General features: G+C 39.1%; 2 protein-coding genes across 2 annotated transcripts; both read right to left on the reverse strand.

Moving 5' to 3' along the window:
* Window positions 1–2,214: 2,214 nt before the first annotated feature.
* Window positions 2,215–3,180, reverse strand: LOC121148373 (olfactory receptor 4F3/4F16/4F29-like). Its single transcript, XM_040968433.1, has one exon. The coding sequence runs from the start codon at window positions 3,178–3,180 to the stop codon at window positions 2,215–2,217; it is 966 nt and encodes a 321-aa protein (XP_040824367.1).
* Window positions 3,181–10,990: 7,810 nt separating this feature from the next.
* On the reverse strand, window positions 10,991–11,962 carry LOC121148375 (olfactory receptor 4F3/4F16/4F29-like). Its single transcript, XM_040968434.1, has one exon. It carries the CDS (start codon window positions 11,960–11,962, stop codon window positions 10,991–10,993), a length of 972 nt encoding a protein of 323 aa, XP_040824368.1.
* Between the last annotated feature and the right edge of the window lie 3,314 nt (window positions 11,963–15,276).

Genomic DNA, 15,276 nt, shown 5'->3' on the forward strand with positions numbered 1-15,276 from the left:
AATGGGTACCAGCTCAAGTCCTGGCTCCTCCACTTCCAATCCACCTCCCTGCTGATGCACCTGAGAAAGCAACAGAACATGACCTATTTATTTATTTAACATGACCTATTTATGACCCACACTTGAACAACAACATATTCATATGAAACCTGCATCAACATGAAAGATCCAGACAGAGTTCCCGGCTCCAGGCTCCTGGCTCCTGGCTCCTGACTCCTGGCTCCTGACTCCTGGCTCCTGGCTCCTGGCTCCTGGCTCCTGGCTCCTGGCTCCTGGCTCCTGGCGTTGGCTTGGCCCAGCCCTGTCTGTTGCAGAATGAATCAGTGGATGCAGATTCTCTTCTCTCTCAGTCTTTCAAGTAGATGAAAAACAAACAATATTTTTAAAAACCGGGGTGGGGGAAGCATACTAAATGAGATTCTGGTAGTTGATAACAGAATCTAAATATCTTTCAAGGTTCTAACTTGGAAAAATTTTAACAGCATCAATGCTCTAAGGAAGAAATGCAGAAAAGGATATTTCTAAGGGAAAACAGCAAGTTTATAGGACCAATGTTCTGTCACAGTAGGATAACCTACCTCCTGTGACAGCAACATGCAGGTCTGCATCACTGCTCCTCTCTCCAGCTCCATGCTAACGCACCTGAGGAAGCAGCAGGTAATGACCGAGTACTGGGCCACCAGCACCCAGGTTGGAGGCCAGGATGGAATTCCCAATTCCTGGCTTCAGCCTGGCCGAAACCTATCACTGCAGCCATTTGGAGAGGAAACCAGTAGATGGAAAATCTCTCTCAGAGACTTTCTCTTAGAATGAAATAAAGAAAGGAGTCATTCTGTCTTTTGAATAAATAAAAATTGTAAAGCAACAATTTTAATAAAAATGTAAATGTGCAATTTCCCTTTCAACTTATGTCATCTGGAATTCAACGCAGAACTCAGGACTGTCTTTGGAAATTTGGGAAGATATTTCCAGGCCTGCAACATTCAGTGCAGGACTGTTAATACACGGCAGAGAGGACTACAAAAGAGGCATGCTGCAACTATCTCAAATATCACAGACCTTTCGCTGAGATTCAGAAGCAGATTGTTCACAGAAAGGAAAAAAGGCTCTACTGCAAGTACTCATCTCTGCACGTCACAGTATTCTTCCAGTTCTTTAATAACAACAATCACAAGAATTCCCAAGGATCATTTGGGACTCATGATAGCAACAGTTTTTTGAACAGACTGTGTGGCCCACACTTGAACAACAACATATTCATATGAAACCTGCTCTGTCTCAACTGGTAAGTGAAAATAAGATATGCTCTTCAAACAAAATTATACTACTTCTAAATGAACAGATTTTAATAATTATATATTTTATCATGTTAAATTGTAATGGATTCATCACTACAAATTCATATCTGCTCATTTATACAGTTTTATAACACTATTTCTTTCATAATTCTACAACTTATATTTGCTTTTTAGTTATAAATAGGTTTGTGCAAAATAAGTCTTTTGAATTCTCATTCATTTATTAATAAATCTAAGCTTTCTATTTTTAGTTCCAAATATTCAATCCATTCATAATCATTTATTATATATATAGTTTTTCTTGCCATATAGAAATAATCACTACCAATTAGCAAGTAGTTGGAGTAAAAACAATTTTAATTCATCTTCTGTTTTCTAAACATTTTCTGAGATGAATGCTTGTGAATTATTCTAAATTTCATTTTCCAGTTCTAACTACATCTAAAATCTTAATTCCAGCTAAAATCTGAGTGAGCACATTCAGATGCCAAAAGCTTCAAATTTTCCAGCTTAGTGAAGCAATTATCCTCATTTTGTTTACTTTTTAAATATTCAGACACTAAGATAAAGGACAAGAATATAGACACTATGTGAACTTGAAAAAAAAAATTTCATTGAGGTGAGAGCCCAGAAAAACTCTCCAACATTGGCTATAAGTGTAAAACACGCTGGGCATGTACAATTCTGGCAAATACTACCACTGAAAACTTCAGTAAAGAGCAGACATACAGCAATCTCCAGGCCTGAATTCACTCCTCATCGTGTTCTCAGGACCCTGGGAACAGGAGCTCCCCCCAAAACACCTGCCAGAACAGAATCCTTATAGGGAGATTTTACAGTGGACATTTAAAACATTCATTCACATGAAAATATTTATGAAGTACTTAAATAGGTTAATTTTTAATAAGAGTCAAAATTAACCTGTATTTCTTGGAGTATGCATAAAACAGCTCTTTCGGAAACATAAAGCTTTAAGAAACAGCCTCTGCATCGCCACCTTCATCTCTTTATTTCTGAGAGTATAGATGACAGGATTCATAAAAGGAGTGATAAGGGTATCAAAGATAGCTAAAAATTTGTCTATGGGCAAGGTGGGAAATGGCCACACATAGACAATAATGCAAGGGCCAAAGAAAAACACCACAACAGTGATGTGAGCCGAGAGGGTGGAGAAGGCCTTGGAAGAACTGCCCGGAGAGTGCTTACGAACCGTGAGCAGGATGAAGATGTAAGACACAAGCAAGATGAAGAAGGTGCCCATGGAGATGAAACCACTATTGGCAGTGACCAGAAACTCCAGCTGGTATGTGTCTGTACACGCAAGCTTGATGAACCGAGGAAAATCACAGTAAAAGCTATCCATTTGGTTGCTACCACAGAAGGGTAAGTTCACCACAAAAGCCAGCTGAGCCACAGAGTGGATGAGCCCAATGGTCCAAGCAGCAGTCAAAAGGCAAGCACACATTCTGAGGCTCATGATGGTCAGGTAGTGCAGGGGCCTGCAGATAGCCACATAGCGGTCATACGCCATCACGATGAGCAGCACCATCTCTGTCCCTCCTACCGTGTGAATGAAGAACATCTGAGTGATACACCCTTTCACAGAGATGGCTTTGTGTTTCCGGAAAAGGTCGTAAATCATCTTTGGGGTGGCAATGCTGCAAACGCCAGTATCAATGAATGAGAGGTTCGCCAGCAGAAAGTACATTGGGGAATGTAGGTGGTGGTCCGAGATGATGGTGAACACAATGAGAAGGTTTCCCAGCATACTTGCTATGTAAAATACCGTGAAAAACAGGAAGAGGAGAACCTGAAGCTCCCAAGAAGTGGTGAGTCCCAGCAACAAAAACTCAGACACCATTGAGTGATTTCCTCTATCCATGAACCTCATGTGAAAGCTCACCCTGATTACCTGAAGAACACAAGAGAGGAAAATGCAAAAATTTTAACACAAGTTGCTATCAGTAAAGCCCTCCCCTGCCTGACCATTGCGAGCCTTGAATATGTATCTTTCTTAGGAACCTGCACCCACATAGGAGAGCCATAAGAATCTCCTGACCCCTGTTCTGGGCCCAGTCCATCCCAGGTCATTGAAGCCATTTGGACAGTGAATCAGAGGATAGAAGATCACTCTCCTTTCCATCTCCCTCTGTTACTCTACCTTTCAAGTAAATACGTTTTTAAAATTAAAGAAAGAAATACAATAATTATGGGGCTTGACATTAAGGCTAACTCACAGTAGCTATATTCTTATCTAATACATGTTGATCAAACGTTTAAGGCTGACTTGGGTGTTTCATTAAGGATCTAATCTCAGAACTCAACTTACTCTCAGGTATTTTCTGTTACATAAAGGGCTGGCCTTGAAAACAATTTTTTTTTTTACAAGAAGAACAAAAAAAATTGCATTAAGTCTGTGAATATAAAGTGGCCTGAGATTATGTTTTTGCAAAAGTTAAAGAAAAAAGAAGAAAGAATGGGACCTCATCAAACTAAGAAGCTTTTGTACAGCAAGGGAAACAATCAACAAAGTAAAAAAGCAACCCACAGAGTGGGAGAAGATCTTTGCACACGATATAGGCGATAGGGGGCTAATTTCCAGGATATACAAAGAACTTCAAAACAACCAAAAAACCAAAACAAACAAACCACTCAAGAAATGGGCACGGGAAATGGGCAAACATTTCACAAAGGAACAAGTCCAAATGGCAAACAAACATATGAAAAAATGTTCCAGCTCCCTAGCAATAAGGGAAATCCAAATTAAAACATCGATGAGGTACCACCTAACACCAGTAAGATTGGCCCACATAAACAAGAACACCAACGACGCTTGCTGGCGAGGATGCGGGGAAAAGGGAACCCTACTCCACTGCTGGTGGAGCTGCAAATTGGTACAGCCTTTATGGAAATCAGTCTGGAGAACACTCAAACAACTCAAAATCTGCATACCATATGACCCAGCAATAGCACTCCTAGGAATATATCCAAAACACCTGTTTTACGACAAACCAACATGCATCCCTATGTTCATTGCAGCACAATCAGTAATTGCAAAAACATGGAAGCAACCGAAATGCCCATCAATAGAAGATTGGATAAGAAAGCTTTGGTTCATCTACTCCATGGAATACTACTCAGCTATTAAAAAAAACAAAATGCAGTTCTTTGTGGCTAAATGGGCACAACTGGAAACTATAATGCTAAGGGAAATGAGTGAATCCCAAAAGATTAGATACCACATGTTTGCCTTGATTTAACCTGTAATTTTTTGTTTGGTTGTTGGTTATTTTTTGAACCTGTCATTGATACTGTCTCAACCCAGATGTTTCGAAGAATGGAACTTGCATTATTTTTAACATATTGTCTACCCATTACTATGTCAATTAATTCCATAATGTTGTATATTGATACTGAGGCCTTGTTGGGGCTTTTAACTGACCGGATCTTTACTCTGTTAGACCTATCTTCAGACCATAGAAGGTCTCCCCAAGAGGCCACTGAACTTGTCTGGACAATAGGACGCTGAACTTTATGCTAGGCATGTGTTTGCAAGCAATGAATCTCAACTGAACTTGAACTATGGTTATGCAACAAGGTGGAGGAATCCACCATGGGGGGAGGGATATGGGGAGGGGTGGGGGGAATCCCCAGCGCCTATAAAACTGTACTACATAATACAATGTAAGGAACAATAAAAAAAAAAAAAAAAAAAAGAAAAAAGAAGAAAGGAGTGGGATTCAGAGAGGGATGCTGGGAGGGAGGAAAGCATGGTTATCGTCAAGTTGTACCTGTGAAATGCATGAAATCTGTTCTTGTATTAATAAAAATTTTTAAAATAGACCCACTTTCCCACCAGAAAAAAACAATATTTGGAATTTAAAGCAATATTTCATCTTGCTCATGTTTCCACATGTAAGTCTTGGATGTGATGCACTTTATGCTTCTTCTGTTGAAAATCTGGGGAAAAAAATCTGGAAGTAACATACTAATTTTAAAATAATCACAAGTCAAACTGCTCAATTTAAACTTGATTCAACTTCCTATCTGCCACTTACTCTAACTTTTAAAAACATACTTAATCACATTATACTCACTATTCATTCATCTGTTCAACAGAGTAATGACAGTTCTGGCCGCTAATCTTAAAGAAGATTCAACAGTATTTGGTCACAGCAAGAAATCAATGATTGTTTGTTATAAAGATTAAAAGCATGCTTTAGCAACACTAAACTCTTGTGGAAATTCTGCTCATTCTCAAAGCATTTGGTGATTTCTCCGTTGTACAGGCTTCACTGACTACATAACCAAGAATCGTATTTAAGATCTTGCCTGTTCTCTTCTCCCAATGGGTTTTCTCTTCAGTAGTATTTAATCTTTCCCAAAAGTTTAACCACTATGGGAAAGACAACAAAAATACTAACAGAGTATTTTCTGTCATTCTTTATTAAGTAGTCATATTACCTCAAGACTACTAAGCACCTACAAATATCAAATTCAAGCCCAAGTCTTAGAATTATATTTTAATTCAAATGCATAGAAAAGCGCCTGACAAAAATGACAGACTTTTATGTAGATACCCAGGGTGAAAATTTTTTCTTTCTAGTTATACTTACAAATTTTTAATTGGACACATGCATTTTTCTTTAAAGAAAAACATCAAAAGACAAGCAGGTCCCCACTCCAGGTGTTCTTCACTACAATATTCTGTAAGTCACAGACAACCTGAAGTCTAAGATGAGTTTCAGGGACAGGAAGAAGTATCCTTGTCAGGATAAATTTTGGGGGGGAAATGATTCCTGGGTGTCTGCATGTCATCTCCAGTTCCTCTACTGTCTCTCGATATGCTGCCTTCTCTCCAGGCATCACCTGCCTTCACATGCCCCCATCAGGCTCTGGCCATCTGAAGACCTTTTCTCCATCACGCCAAACAGATCCACTCCTTTCCAGGTTCCTAGTGGACAGAATTACCCTTCCTAGATCTTCTGCAATTAAACTGTTCACATATTGAGCCAGTTCAATGGAAGCAGCTAAGAGAAAAATCAGTGCAGTTATCTCGTTTCATATAAAATACACTCGTGTTAAACTTACATTTTAGTTACAGATATTCCAACCATGCTGCATCCTGAATATCCCAGGCTACTACCGCTCTCCAGTACTCACACTGCCTTCCTGACACACCAAGCAGGAAATCAGCAACTGACCACTCAACTTCTAAAACACTGCCTGTACAGGATTTAGCTCCCCATTGCAAAATTCACAAATCAGAATCGAGTTTGCTGAATTTTGTTGTGTGTTCCATCAATGTTACACTAAAAAAAAAAAAAAGTTGACTCTTCTCAGAAAGTATCATGTTCAATCAGGAAATGTTCATTAACCTTGCTCCCCGTAAAAGCAATGAAAATCAAAACTCTCTTGCCTGAATGAGACCAAAGAATCTAATCAATTTTCATCACATCACAGATCAGTCTCCCTCCCATTTTCCCAGGAGATTCACTTACATGGAAACTAACAATTCTAAAAGAGAAAGACAAGAACTTACTGCAGTAATCCTGAACATCGAACGTCAGACAATGAGACTGTTTATAAAACAGATATTGAAAGCCTCACTTAATAATTTAAGCAGCATGAAATGCTAAAGCAAAATGTAGAATAGGATTACAAAAAAGAATGAAAACATGCTCCTTTCACTTCCTGGAACATCATCTTCTGGTCAAAATTCCACCCTTCATTCAAGATCCTGTTTAGTGTTTAGTATCATTAGCATCATTAGTAAAATCCCAAACTGACCATTTTCATACTCTTCCTCATGCCTTGTCTAGAATACATATGCAAAAAACATGTCAAATAAGAACTAAATTCAGAGAAAATTACTGAACAATAATTAGAGACATATCAATCTGCTGAACTGTGCGACATTTCCTTTGTATGCACTGGACATTTGAAGCAGGAGTGCTTTTCTAGGTCCCAACAAGGATCTCACACTCTGACTGAGATGGTAACCTCTTCCAAGTAAGTGGGATCCTAATTAGGAACCTCGGTGTTGGTGACCAACGACAGTGCCGAGTCAGGGGAACTCCTTCTGCAATTGGAATTTCCTGGGAATTAGACCTCAGAGTCCACACTGCTTTTCACCCAGGGAATAAAAAAGACAGGGGAACAGAAGAACGGCAGCTTCTGAGTATTTAAGGCAATGGTGCCTTAGATAGCTATGCCAAAATATTTTTACTTTTAAAATGAGAAATTAGAAGAAGTTAACACTGTAGAATTCTTGGGAGGTAGAACTAGAAGTACAAAAAGTATTTGTTCTGTTCCACCCCTGAGTAGAAATTCCACTGGTGTGGAACAAAGCCACTCTTTTCAATGAGGACCCAGAGGTTAGAGGCAGTAATTATCTCTTCAAATAACTATGAAAGCCATCCTTCACCACATTTAATAAGACATCTTTGCATCTTTCACAGGCTGATCTCTCCCTGTTTACATCCTTTCTATCATCTTTCAGAATGTGTCAATTCATGTTAGCTCTCCTAAAGAACCTCTGTTGGTCAGCTCCAATGCCTCTGCCACACACAGCCATAACCTATTCAGTGAAGACAACCAAGCTGTATCCACAATGCAAAACACATGGTCAACACTCAATATCCACTCTAGGGGCTCATGTGGCAGAGTAATTAAATGCCTCTGAGACATGACATGGCGTGCCTGAACGCCTGCTCTTCGAATCCTAGCTTCATTCTGATAGTTTCGTGCTAACGCACACTCTGGGAGGTAACAGATGACGGCTCAGATAGGAGACTCAGACAAACTTCGTGGTGCCACGCTTCAGCCTGCTGTAGCTCTGTCTGTTACAGAATATCAGGAAATAAGCCAGTGATTGGAAGAGATTCATGTCTCTGTCCCTTTCTCTTTCAATCTCTCTGACTCAAAAAAAAAAATGAAAATAATTATGTAAATACACTTTTTAAAAGAAAATGATCAGAGAAGTGCACAATGAAAATTATCATGTATATCCTAACAGTCAAATTTGGTGACTATATGACTAATATTTCTTCCAAAATAAATTAGATTTTAAAAATATGGAAGCTCTGTAAAACAAACTATGTAATCATTAAAAATTATATGTGGGATCTGGCACAGTAGCGTAGTGACTAAAGTCCTCGCCTTGCACGCACCGGGAACCCATGTGAGCACCAGTTCTAATCTCGGCAACTCCGCTTCCTAATCCAGCTCCCTGCTTGTGGCCTGGGAAAGCAGTTGAGGACAGCCCAATGCCTTGGGACCCTGCACCCGCGTGGGAGACCTGGAAGAGGCTCTGGGCTCCTGGCTTCAGATTGGCGCCGGCTGTTGCAGCTGCTTAAGGATTGAATCATCAGACAGAAGATCTTCCTCTCTGTCTCTCCTCTCTGTATATCTGACTTTCCAATAAAAAATAAATAAAATAAATCTTAAAACAATGATATGTGGCTAGATATATAACATGGAAAGATTGCCACATACATCATTGGTACATTTCAAAAACAAAAGACAGCACAGTAGACTATGATTATGTTTTGTATTATATTATTTTTAAATTTCACATAATGAGCATTTTAAAAATGAGTGGGCATAGTTATGCAGAAGTTTAAGCTAATGTTTGCAATACCCACATCCCTTATCAGAGAGCTAGCTCAAAACCTGGCTTCTTTATTTCCCATCCAGTTCACTGCTGACGCAGCCGCAGACTACTTGGGTACATACTACTTTTCAGGGAGATCCAGACAGAGTTCTGTTCTTCTGACTCCCATCTGGCCAACCATGGCTGTTGTGGAAATTTAGAAAAGGAAATAGTAGGGGCTGGCACTGTGACACAGCAGGTAAAGACATTGCCGACAATGTTCGCTTCCTATCTGCTCCACTTCCAATCCAGTTCCTTGCTAATGCAGCTGGGAAAGCAGCAACGGATAAACCAAGTGCTTGGGCTCCTGTCACCACGTGGAATAACAGGAAAAATCAGGGCTGCTGGCTTTGGAACAGAAACCAATGCAGATCTTTAGGGAGTGACTCAGTGGATTCAATCTCTCTCTTTCTCTCTCTCTCTCTCTCTCTCTCTCTCTCTCTGTCTCGCTCTTGCTTTCAGTGAAGCAGTGGATTGTGCTGTTGTTTTCTCTCTCCCCCAACTCCCGTCTACAACTCTGCCTTTCAAGCAACTAACCTTTCATAAAAATAAGTGAAACAGCAGATGAAAGATTTATCTCTCTCTCTCTCTCCTTTTCTCTCCCTCTTGCTCAGTTCTTCAAATAGATAAAAATAAACATTTTTAAACAAAAATAGAGAATTTGAAAAATGTATCTGTTAACACATAGTGTCTATCTCTGGTCAGGCTACCTCTCAAAGATGGGACTTCTTCTTCCTTACCGAAAGGGTATCCCTGATTTAGGAATGACATAATCCTAGCAGTTAGGAATGGCATCAGAAATTTGGGTTGTATTTCAAAAATAAAATACGGACCACATAAACTCAAGAACAACAAAGAGAAGTGCCACCCCACCATGCCCAAATTTAAGAGTTTAACCTTTTATGATAATCAGTGGCAGATTTCTGTAGGAGAAATGGAATGCTCTGCCAGAAATATTACTGTCTGCCTTTAACTTTATTCTGTTACTAACAATCTACTACAGCCATAATTGCTAGAACTCATGGGAGGAATGAAAATTTACTACCAGATTGTATAATCTGCACTTAAACAGCAGTATTTCAGGTGACACATGTTCCTACCCATTTGATACCACAGAGAAAGTACAGAGATATTCTCCATGAATATTTATTAGCAATATTTATAAATACTATATTTTAATTATTACATGTATATATGAATGAATTAATATAATTCTTTATAAATTTATTATTCTTCCTTCATAGAAATTTCACAAAATATTTTTTAGACTCTCATCCTACTTTTTTTTTTTACTTAGCCATAAATCTGAATCATATCAAACAGGACACTTTCATTCTTGTTTGTTTATTCATAAATCAATGCCTTCCCTTTTTAATTCCAAAATAGGGACTCAATTTTTAATCACTCAATATCACAGTTTCCATTTCCACATAAAAATAATGACTGATCTCTACGGAAAAAATGGGATAAAATGTAATTATCATATTGTCTGAAAACATTTTGTTCCTTAATAATGTCACAGTTTCCTAAGGTGACTCTATGATTTAAAACAGCTTCACTTCCCAATTCTATTACTTCAAAACCATAACTACCTTAGGCACTAATGAAAACTCAAGGAGCAAATTCAGATGTTAAAAACATCAAACTCTCCAAACTTTCTATTCAGTATCCTCGTTTTCTTTATTCCTCCATATATGAAGACACTGAGAAACTCAGAAGGCATGAACACAGGAATATATGTGAATTAGAGGAGACAGTCTGAAGAACCAGTGCCACAGACAGCATGCCTAACATTGGATGTTACAGAAAACATGCCCAGTACTTGTGATTACAACAAGCATCATCACCAAAGTCTTCAGTACTAAACACGTACGTGACATTTCAAGTCTGTAGTCCTTCCTTGGTCTTGCCAAGGGCTCCCTATGGTGACATCACTGATCACAGCAGTCATCACAAGAGAGATTTTACAGACATATTGAAAACCCTAACTAAACTGAAAAGACATGTATTACTTAAGGGAATTAATCTCCAAGAAGAGTCAAACTGAATGTGAATTTCTTGGAGTGTGTATGAAAGAATGCTTGCCAAAATGTAAAGCCTTAGAAACCAGCCTCTGCATCGCCACCTTCATCTCTTTATTTCTGAATGTATAGATGACAGGATTCATAAAAGGAGTGACAATAACATTAAAGATAGCTAAAAATTTGTCTATGGGCAATGTGGGAAATGGCCACACATAGATAATAATGCAAGGGCCAAAGAAAAACACCACAACAGTGATGTGAGCCGAGAGGGTGGAGAAGGCCTTGGAAGAACTGCCCGGAGAGTGCTTACGAACCGTGAGCAGGATGAAGATGTAAGACACAAGCAAGATGAAGAAGGTGCCCATGGAGATGAAACCACTGTTGGCAGTGACCAGAAGCTCCAGCTGGTATGTGTCTGTACACGCAAGCTTGATGAACCGAGGAAAATCACAGTAAAAGCTATCCATTTGGTTGCTACCACAGAAGGGTAAGTTCACCACAAAAGCCAGCTGAGCCACAGAGTGGATGAGCCCAATGGTCCAAGCAGCAGTCAAAAGGCAAGCACACATTCTGAGGCTCATGATGGTCAGGTAGTGCAGGGGCCTGCAGATAGCCACATAGCGGTCATACGCCATCACGATGAGCAGCACCATCTCTGTCCCTCCTACCGTGTGAATGAAGAACATCTGAGTGATGCATCCTTTCACAGAGATGGCTTTGTGTTTCCGGAAAAGGTCGTAAATCATCTTTGGGGTGGCAATGCTGCAAATGCCAGTATCAATGAATGAGAGGTTCGCCAGCAGAAAGTACATTGGGGAATGTAGGTGGTGGTCCGAGATGATGGTGAACACAATGAGAAGGTTTCCCAGCATACTTGCTATGTAAAATACTGTGAAAAACAGGAAGAGGAGAACCTGAAGCTCCCAAGAAGTGGTGAGTCCCAGCAACAAAAACTCAGACACCATTGAGTGATTTCCTCTATCCATGAACCTCATGTGAAAGCTCACCCTGATTACCTGAAGAACACAAGAGAGGAAAATGCAAAATATTTCAGTTGAGACAGACATTCTGGTTGTAGATTAATGGTGGGTCCAATGCCAAAAACTTAAGGTCACATTGCCACATCTTAGAATTTACACAGCATAAGACCCACCAAGAGCCAGCCTGAGAATTTTTTTCCATACCTAAGTCTTCAGTATGTAAGTGCATAACCTCAAATTTACCTTGGGCTCTAGTGTGTAATGAAATAGGGAATATTTCAACAAAAGTATGTAAGAATTTAGTAAGAGTTTTGCAAGGAAATATAAAAGAACGACTGCCTATTTTTTACATGGAAAAAATGTCATAGAAGAGACATACTAAAATGCAGACTCTATTTTTGTCTGTTACATAGAGCCACTCTACTATTTCCTGCAGTCTTTACTGAAATGGCTTGAATATTCTAGGTTTATCATCCTCTTATCAGAAAAAGAGATAAATTTTTTATTTTTAATGTTCTCAGATTTAATTATGGTGATATACAATTCGTTAATAACGTATTTGCCCATTCCTTTTTTAATCTTTATTTATTATTCTCATTTATTTAACAGGCTGAGGAAGGGGCATCCTCTGGTTCTCTGCGCACATCTCACGACAGCTGGGCTGATGGTGGTAATAGCCAGGCTGGTACTCCCTGCAGGTGTTTCATGTAGGTGGAGGCACCGCAGACACTAGTCATCATGCAAAGCCCTAGGATGTGCATTAGCAGGAAGCTGGTTCAGAAGCAGAGTATCTGGACTCCAACCATGCACTCCAACATGGGCAGGCAGCCAAGCAGTGCCTTAACGTCTCTGCTGTTTTCACAGTTACCAACCCTTTTCTACTGACCATTTCTTTAATTTCATTTTATAATTTGATGCCTACCAATCTGTTCTATTTCCTTCCTAAATCTGTTCTATTTCCTTCCTATTACTCTCCCTAAACAGCATCTTGTTTATGTAAGTAAAACCAACAAAAAATGTTCAGTGATTGAGCAGGTGCCAAGTCCAATCACATGAGCCCTCACCACTGCCTCCCAAGGTCTATACTGGCAGGAAGCTGGACTCAAGCCACAGGCAGATGTCAAACCCAGCGACTCCAGAGGCAGATGTCAAACCCAGCCCCTCCATTTGAATTATGGGCATCCTAACCAACTTTTCTACCTCCAGATCCAACACTCACCAGTTACCCCATTTTTTTTTTAGTATCTTCACCTATCTTTAAGTTATAATAGATATCCAGAATAAATGTTTTTATTTTTAATCATATCTCCTTTCTCAAATCATAATATGTAAATGCTTCCCCATCTTTACCACCTACAAATCTTTTCCTTCATGTGCTAATGAAACTGGGTTACAAAACTGTAATAAAGACAAGCCTAATTATAATATAACCAATGACTTCCTCAGTTTTACAGGTCATGTTTCTGTTATTCCTGATCTCATACTGTATTTCAAAATATTTCAAAAAACATTGCTTTAATAGATCTTCTGTGTAAGCCAGGGGATTGTTTTGTAGAGAGTCAACAGGTCTGATGATTAGTTCTGAGTTATAAACTCAACAACACTATTTTCCCATCCTCCAACATAATTATAAATAAGACAATTTCTATTAGCTGTAACATAAATTCCACTCTGTTATCTTAGTTATCACTTCCTAGAGTATAGAAATAGCAAGGTTTACAGTATTAAGTCATCTCTTTCATTGATGTTTCCTGTCTCTAAAAAGCTTTCACTTTTTGTAGCAAGTATTTAATAAAGAAATTGTATAGTCCATGCTTTGTAAATCAGAAAAGGGGACTCAAACAATTTAATCGAATTGCCGATTTTGAACAATGAAGTAACTAATTCTTGCAATTAGTTTTCCAAGTGCAAGTTAATAAACAGCACCTGGGGGCTGGCACAGTAAAAGGTAATCCTCTACCTGTGGCACCAGCACCCTATAAGTGTGTCAGTCTGAATTCCCAGTTACTCCACTTCTGATCCAGCTCTGTACTTACAACCTGGGAAAGCAGAGGAGAATGTTTCAAATCCTTGGAACCCTGCATCCACATGGGAGACCCAGAAAGAAGCTCTTGGCTCCTGGCTTCCAATCAGCTCAGCTCCAGCAATTGTGGCCATTTGGGGAGTAAAGCAGCAGATGTAAGGTTTTAATTCTCTCTGTCTGTCTGTCTGTCTCTTTTTTTCTGAAAATCTGCCTTTCAAATTTAAAAAAAAATTGAGAACCTAAAGAAACTGAAAATTTTATGAAAGAACCAAAGGCAACTTTTTTTTCTTATTCTGCTTTTTCCTACTGACTATCTGCCTTTCTCTTAAAAAAAAAAAAAAAACACTAAACAGACAAATTAACACCTGCTTCCAAGTGGTCTCCACCTACTACTCTATAAGCATATACTGTTCTGACAATCTTGAATAAAAAAATTATTAAGGGTATGAAATTCTTGGCACAACAAGTTAAGCCACCACTTGGAACAAAAACATCAAGTCCTTACTTCTCTGCTTCTGACCCAGCTTTCTGCCAATGTGCCTAGCAAAGCAGCAGTTGGCAGCTGGAGTACTTGGGTCCCTGCTTCCTATGTGGGAGACCCTGATGGAGTTCCAGGTTTCTGGCTGTGGCCTGGCCCAGCCCTGGGAACTGCAGATATTTGGGCAGTAAACCAATGGATCAAAAAAGTATCTCTTACTTGCTTATCTCCCCCTGATCTCTCTGACAATTTGCTTTTGAAATAAATATTTTTTAAAAGATAATTTCCAGGGTCATGAAGAAGTATCTTACTTCAACATATTGATTTCATAGACAGCAAACTGATTCTCTGACACCTTCACCAGACCTTTTCCCATATGTTCCCTTGTCACACTGCTGTCAAGTCATATCCAGGCACCCCTTTGCCTAACAGAAGTCTTCTCCAAATTTCTAGCCTTAAAGAAGTATCCATTCTAGACCCACTCTAATTAAACTGCTTACATGTTAAGCCAGTTCTGTGTGAGGAGTTAGGAGGAAGCAGTGCAGTTATTCCAATTTTATATAAATTTTATATTTTTATTTTAGCTGCAGATATTTCTAATCATCTATGCTTTTTGCCTATTCCAGGCTGATACAATTCTCCAAATCTCACCTTGTTTTTCCTTGCACATCAAAAAAAAGGAAATCAACAATTATTACTTCAGCAAAATTTTCACAAGAATCGACTTACATGATCAATGATAAAAATTTTCATTTATCCTGCTCTCAGATAAAAGCAATAAGAACCAGAATGTTCTCTTACCTGGGTTAGACAAAAGAA

The sequence above is a fragment of the Ochotona curzoniae genome, unplaced genomic scaffold (assembly GCF_017591425.1).
Source record: "Ochotona curzoniae isolate NIBS_2020 unplaced genomic scaffold, NIBS_Ocur_1.0 scaffold_4701, whole genome shotgun sequence".
Taxonomy (NCBI): Eukaryota; Metazoa; Chordata; class Mammalia; order Lagomorpha; family Ochotonidae; genus Ochotona; species Ochotona curzoniae.

Coding starts and splice junctions, on each gene's coding strand:
- LOC121148375 (XM_040968434.1), bottom strand. CDS start 11,962: ATGGATAGAGGAAATCACTCAATGGTGTCTGAGTTTTTGTTGCTGGGA.
- LOC121148373 (XM_040968433.1), bottom strand. CDS start 3,180: ATGGATAGAGGAAATCACTCAATGGTGTCTGAGTTTTTGTTGCTGGGA.